This window comes from Solanum verrucosum, unplaced genomic scaffold (genome assembly GCF_900185275.1).
Source record: "Solanum verrucosum unplaced genomic scaffold, falcon-dt-bn FXZP01000073.1, whole genome shotgun sequence".
NCBI classification, from domain to species: Eukaryota; Viridiplantae; Streptophyta; class Magnoliopsida; order Solanales; family Solanaceae; genus Solanum; species Solanum verrucosum.
This window is the reverse complement of record NW_026020298.1, coordinates 543,968-551,168: the sequence shown is the minus strand read 5'-3', so window position 1 is coordinate 551,168 and position 7,201 is coordinate 543,968. Positions and strand designations below refer to the sequence as shown.

The 7,201-nt window shown below is 36.3% G+C and overlaps 1 protein-coding gene across 1 annotated transcript; it reads right to left on the bottom strand.

Moving 5' to 3' along the window:
- Nucleotides 1-346: 346 nt before the first annotated feature.
- LOC125834772 (uncharacterized) lies at nucleotides 347-6,452 on the bottom strand. The gene is made up of 7 exons (XM_049513921.1): nucleotides 6,252-6,452; nucleotides 4,511-4,602; nucleotides 2,615-2,765; nucleotides 1,952-2,079; nucleotides 1,656-1,814; nucleotides 1,389-1,574; nucleotides 347-562 (listed from the first exon to the last, which is right to left on the bottom strand). Exons 1-7 carry the CDS (start codon nucleotides 6,448-6,450, stop codon nucleotides 347-349), a joined length of 1,131 nt encoding a protein of 376 aa, XP_049369878.1. The 5' UTR covers nucleotides 6,451-6,452.
- Between the last annotated feature and the right edge of the window lie 749 nt (nucleotides 6,453-7,201).

Below are 7,201 nucleotides of genomic sequence, written 5' to 3'. Positions count from 1 at the left end.
TTAAAAGTTAAATACTTGAGAAAAATTGGCTATGACTTAAATAGTAGCACTTATAAAATCAGCCCAAGTCGTCGTCAGCTCATAATGTTATCCCTCTCATATTAGTGTTGTCCTAAACAGATGATGTACCCATTTTGAGTCCATGTCCAGATGAACAAATGGCGTGGGATGATGAAGATATCGATCCACTTGGCTACTTCCGCGCCTTTCCCACAGAGAAGAATGCAAGCAGTGTAAAGTTCAAAAACCGGATCAAGCCAGAAACTGTCATCATAATGCAGCTTGTGTAACCTGTCATTTCGAGTTTTAGCAGAGGATCCAAGTTCAACTTCAAATGAAAAGAAATCTATATTAATGTTTCCGTCACCTTATTCAGCTTTTGAAGGAAGGTCAGGTTAACTTCTTTACGAAGACTCTCCACATCCATTGCATATTCTTCTCTAAGATCATTTAACTGTTGCCTCGTCCTCTCAAGTACCTCGTTCAATTTACAGAAGTCTCTGAAGAGTTGAACTTCAGTCGTCGATCTAAGTAGTAGTATGTTTTTAATTGCGTAAAGAGCCTGCAGTTAAAGCAATATCACATGTCAATCCCATAACAGACTTTTTAAAAGATGTCACCAACACGCATGGCAATATTTTGTATTACAGAGGCGGCCTTGTTCAATGTATTGAGGATGGAAATGACATGAAAGATACGCGGGATAGTTCAAATTAAACAAGTCAAAATTTATGTCTGTTCCATTCTGGACCCTACACCAAAAGCGAGTATAATTTCCATCATTAAAGATGAAAAATGAGCCCCGGATATCCTTCTCACACAGCTAACAGGTTTCTTCAAAAGTTAACATCTGATAAGTTTCTGCATAAACCACAAAAAGTTTTCCTATGAAAAAAATCACAGTTGAATTTCTTGTTCTGAAGTGACCCAGCTATCATCCCAACAGACTTTGACCCATACTCAAACCCAAACAGATCTAAAGAAGAATTCAATCCAAAAGACTTAGTCCCAATGAAAACAACTGTGGAAACAGACATCGCTCTACTGATTACTTCTTTCATCTAACCAATACTCCACCATCAAACCACAGTAAAACAGACTGATATAGCCACTTGCAAAAAATGAAAGTAGGTGTTTGGTTAAGAACTTAAGATAAAGGATGAGATCCTACAGAGCGACATTTTAACTTTGGAGGTATATGGATGTACTGATGATGGATGCAAGTGTGGATTTTACGTAAAAAGACCATCAACACTTGCTCTTCACAAAGGTCAGGCCAAAATTGCTGAGGATGAGGATCATCTCTAATAATTGATAACCTAAGGGGTGCATATGAAGTTTAGACAAATAAGGTACTTTTGAGATTAATGCCCATTCACATCACAAACCTTTTCCTTTAGATCAAGATCACTTGATGCCATTGAATCAACAATGGCCTTCAGTAACAATCGATTACTAAAAAAGGAAACCTCAGCTGTGTTCTCATTTTCCAGCTGACTCTCAGCTAAATCAGCAATAAGAAACAGTGACTTTTTATGTAACCTGATATCCAGATTTGAATTGCTAAGAACCTCCTGCATACAAAGACAGAGAAGGAAGTCATACACTGCAGCAGTAAACTAGCTCTAACTTGACTCAATCTTCAGATGGATCACCTGAAGCATCGTATCTCCAGCTTCCTGATAAAACAAATTTTGGCCATTCACGTTATTTCTTATTAGTGCTGAAATAGCAAATAAAGCTTTTACACCTTCTTCAGTTGTGTCAGATTTCATCATCTTCATTAGCAATTTCAATGCCCCAAGTTCCAGGACCTGAATGCATGTCATTGCACAGCGTCAATACAATAGCCAGTAAATTTAGAATATAAACACAGAAATTGCACAGATGAAAGCTACAAAGAAACTAAATCATTAAAGATCAAACTTGTATAAAAACATAGCTCCAATACCTGCTTCTGAACAAGGGGGTTATTTTGATTGGCTTTGCCAAGAACCCATGCCGCAGCAGTCCTTATTTCTGGTTCAGAATGATTAAGTATTCTTATAAGTACACTGATGCCTCCAAGTTTCTGCAGATCTGGAAATAAAACCATGCAAGTATTTAGAAAAGTATACATGTGCATTCAATGCTTTCTTTAAATGAAGGAATGGTGATAAATCGGTTGATGCCTGTATAAAGGAAAACTATTGATGAATCCTCAAAACATTAACAAGTACTCACATTACACATAAGCATCATTGAGAAGCTTCATAAAACCAAGATTAAGAAAGGGTGCTATAGTTCCTAAGAGGTCAGCTGTATGCTCTTTTAGTTCGAGCCTCCTAAAGACTTGATTATAGTCTTATTAGGTCTCAGAAGCGTGTCTATTTGGATTATAGATGCTAATGAATTACTACAGTTGATATTAAGTGAGACGTCATGTCTCTCTGCCTCACAAAGGTAGGGGTAAAGTCTGCGTACACCTCACCATCCCCAGACCCCACTTGTGGGGCTATACCAGGTGTGTTCTTGATGTTGATATTAAGTCAGAAGTCATAAAACCAAAACCAAAAGAGGCAAAAACAAACATCTGTAAGACTGTAACAAAAGAAGTCCTGAGAACTATACATACCAATTGCATTATCAATATGCTCAACAAGTACCAACAGCTCCTCCAAGGCACGAAGATGATGCTCCAGAGGTAGGGATGAATTATCTAAATCATTAACCGCAATCAGCATCAACTGCGCATCTGAGGGCATTTTTAGCTTCTCCAACAGTTCCTGGAGATAAACAATATATAAATGTATGAAAACCCAACTGAAGAAAAAAATCACATTAAAAAAAGGACCCTTTGGCGTTCAATACAATTGCAAGAGGTGGCAAAATAATTCCTCATTTTTTTTATTTTTTTGTTTTTGTTTTTTGGGGATAAGTAAATCAAATTAAAAGATGAAGCAAAAAGGATACACAGGTACAGACGAGATGTCCTCACCTATGTCCTATCAGTGCCCACTCCAAAAACTACCACGAAGCTACAAAGAAGTAAGGGCCAAGGAAGATAGACAGAAATATCGGTCTGAAAAAGAATTCTTGGATTCTTACTCAACTATATTAACCATAGTAGAATTTAGAGCCAAACAAATAGTATGAAAGTACATTTTACTTTAGTTTCTATTCGAAGACCAAAAGCTGGTTGTAATTAGATGAACTGATGGAATCAGGGAAGAAACAAGATAATTTTCCATACCACTTAATAAAATTTCTCCTCCTTTATCCCAAAGCAAAATGGCAATGCAAGAAGAAATGCTAATTCAAGTAAATGGTAGGAGAAACCGTGCTTAAATTAGATGCTAGAGTCCCTTAAATATAACACTATGAGCTCGGATTTTCCCTATATGTATAAGCATTTTCTTACATCGGAATGGATTTGTTTCAACATTTAAACAAATGGTGGTCAGCATTGGGTGGCTTCTTATGTGATGTATCAGTGACAAATAAAATTGAGTGATCACAGGCTGACATGGATCATGAACAGTACAATGGACATTTTACTTAGAATAAGCAAATCAAACAGCTTAAACAAAATAACTGTATGCACACTTCACTAGCATCTATAATTTTGAATGTATCTTACATTAATTCTTTACAATTTAGCTAGAGCCAAAAGCATAATCCGAAGCCCTCCCTATTTCCTACTTTAGAACCACATGTTCATAAGCAAGCATTTCATGCGAAGACTATTGAAGGGGAGCCTTCGAGTAACTGGTAAAGTTGTTGCCATGTGACCAGGAGGTCACGGGTTCAAGCCTTGGAAACACCCTGTGGCAGAAATGCAAAGTAAGGCTGCGTACAATAGGCCCTTGTCGTCGGGCCCTTCCCCGGACCTGTGCATAGCGGGAGCTTTAGTGCACCGGGCTGCCCTTTACTATTGAGTTCAGTCTAGTCAAAGGCCAAGTTTTAAGATATGTATTCTTGATAAAATTTCTATTTTATTTTCCAAGAACTATTATACATTTCCGTCTTACACTAGGAGAAGGCTAACAGTGATCTCGTGAATCTAATAGGAGCTGGACATGCAACCTTTCTAGAGTTGCATATTCGTGCTATGTTCAACAGAGTGAAGTTGAATATTAAAATATTTGCCTTTTTTCGACCATTATGGCATAACTTAGCTCAAAAATTGAGTCATACTGATAAGTTGAGGCATATTCTGCTTCTGAAGCTCCAACCAACTTTACTTGAAATCTTCATTTATTCATTTTCCTATCAAGTTACATCGTCATGTTGCCAAATCCTACACTTCAGCTGTTTGCAGTAATACATTCTACCTTCAATACTTCATTTCTCAAGTTTCCCTATTATTTTTCAATACTTTATACATGTAGATGTTAGGGAAGAGAGGGTATTGGTTCTTTTCATCTGTGCCTTGGGAGATAGAGTTACATGTACCTATGTTAGTGCAAGTTGGGGGTGTTATCAAAAACATTAAGGCACAAAGGAAGAATCACAAGCTCATTAACCGCACCTTCAGTTCAGTCTGGCGTTTGTTTAGCTCCTCCGGAGACATGCGTTGAGCAACTTCTGATCTTTCTTTTAGTACTCCAGGATCCGAATGCCCTGTGTATGTCAATTTAGCACACGAAACCAAATCATTACACATGGGAAACATAAAACCAATTGTGTAAGTAAACTTATCATTCAATCCTACTTAATCAGTGGTTCATCAATAGACTCTTTAATCCTAAACTAACAACGGCACATCCAGTCCAGTTAATTCCACAGGTACCTATTGCCTCCCACTGGGGGCGGAGCCAAAAGGTACCATACAGGTTCATCCGAACCCAGTAGTTTTAGTCCAAATCTTATATTTGTATTAAGAAATGCAAGAAATATGTTCAAAAGTTAGATTCAGAACCCAGTTACTAACACCTAATATTCCAAAACACAACAAATCAACAACACATCCAGGTCAGCTAATTCCACAGGTATGTGCTGCCACCTATCAGGGGCAGAGCCAAAAGGTACCATATGGGTTCATCCAAACCCTGTAGTTTAGTCCAGATCCTATATTTGTATTAAGAAATGCAAGAAATATGTACAAAACTTAGATTCAGAACCTAGTTACTAACACCTAATTTCACTATTCTAGAATTTAGTTCATGGACTAAGGTGGATATTCCAGGATAAAGTCTGATTACAACAACAACATAATACCCAGTATAGTCCCACAGAGTGGGGGTCTGGGGATTAAATTTATACTTTGTTAGGTTGAAAGTATAAAATTAAATTTATACCTTCAACAAACGAAATATAAATTTCATTTCAAACTTAAATCTTGGATATCAGACCTTATCCCATCCAACTTGGAATCGCGGGATAACTTAGTCCACGAATCAAAAAACCCATTTCAAATCTTGGTATCCTAGGATAACTTAGGCAGTGAACCGAACAACCCCATAAAGTTCAAATCTTGGTATCCTAGGATAACTTAGTCCGCAAACCAAACAACCCCATAAAGTTCAAATCTTGGTATCCTAGGATAACTTTTAGTCAGCAAACCCAACAACCCCTAAAGTTCAAATCTTGGTATCCTAGGATAACTTAGTCAGCAAACCAAATAACCCCTAAAGTTCAAATCTTGGTATCCTAGGATAACTTAGTACACAAACCAAACAACCCCATTAAGTTCAAATCTTGGCTCCCCTTCTACCTTCCACCAACATAAGTACCGGATATCACACCTTATACCATCCAACTTGGTATCGCGAGATAACCTACTCCATGAATTAAACAACCCCATAAAGTTCAAATCATGGTATCCTAAGATAACTTAGTCTATGAACCAATCAAGGTCATAAAGTTCAAATCTTGGTATCCTAAGATAACTATCCGCAAACCAAACAACCCCCGTGGTATCATGCAATAATTTAATCCGCAAACCAAACAATCCCATAAAGTTCAAATCTTGGCTTGCTTCTACCTTCCACGAACAAAAGTACCTGATAACTCTATCCACCATAGACACAACAGCAACAACAACAACATACCCAATGTCATAATGGAAGTACAAGAGACAATAAAAAAACAACAAAAACAACATATAATAGCATAACAATACTATAACAATAATCCTATTATCCTAATTCGTGTCCTCCACAACTTCCTATCCACCAAGGGCATATAGGAACAAATATTTGATTTAACCTTTCACAATTACAACTTAAAATGAAAAGTTAAAAAAGGAGAATTGGGGAGAAGTAAAGTACCTATAGCCCATTGTAACATTCCATCTAAGGACGAGAAACCACCATCCATATCCTCCTCTTCTTGAACCATAGCTAATTTATCTCCTTCCTTAGGGTTACTAGACCCAACAACAACAGCACCATCTACAGCTACTTCACTAGTTGCAAAATTTGCAATTAACACCACCATGAGAACTGCTATGAAAATCAGTCTCCCCATTGCTGCTGATTACTGAGCCCTCTAAACTATTTGTTTTAATACTATATAGTACTCCGATTATTATTGTATACTATAGAGAAAAAAATGTATACATGTATGTCACGTGAACCCAACAAGTTTGACCAATTGGAAGCGTCCACGTGGTCATTTTTTGGTAACTCTTAGTTTGCATTGATAGTAGTAGTACTATTAGATAATTTCGAATAAAAGTGCATGCTTCAAAATTAAAAAAATTAGACCCATATAACTAAAATTTTAGTCATTTTTTTACATGAATTTCAATCATTGTTGACATATACTCCTTCCCGTTCAATTTTGTTTGTCACACTTTGATTTGGCACATCCAAACTTGGCACACCCATTAAGAAAATAATTATTGATATTATTATTTTACCAAACTATCCTAATGATATCTTGAAAAATGATTTGAAAAATAAGTATTTAATGTTGAGGGTAAACATGGAAAAAATTATTATCTTTTCTTGATATGTCAAAAGTGACAAGTAAAATGAGAATTTATTTTAGGAATAAGTGTCCGTTTGGATTGACTTAAAAAAAGTAGTTTTTAAGTCAAAAATAAAAAATTAAACTGAAATGACTTTTAAGTCAAAAAATAAAAAGTAGGGGGAGACCTACTTTTGGTTTCTAACTTATTTTAAGTCACTTTTGACTTATTTTAAGTCATTCTTTACCTTGCCAAACACTTCGTAACTTATTTTAAGTCATTTTTGACTTATTTCAATTTATTTTT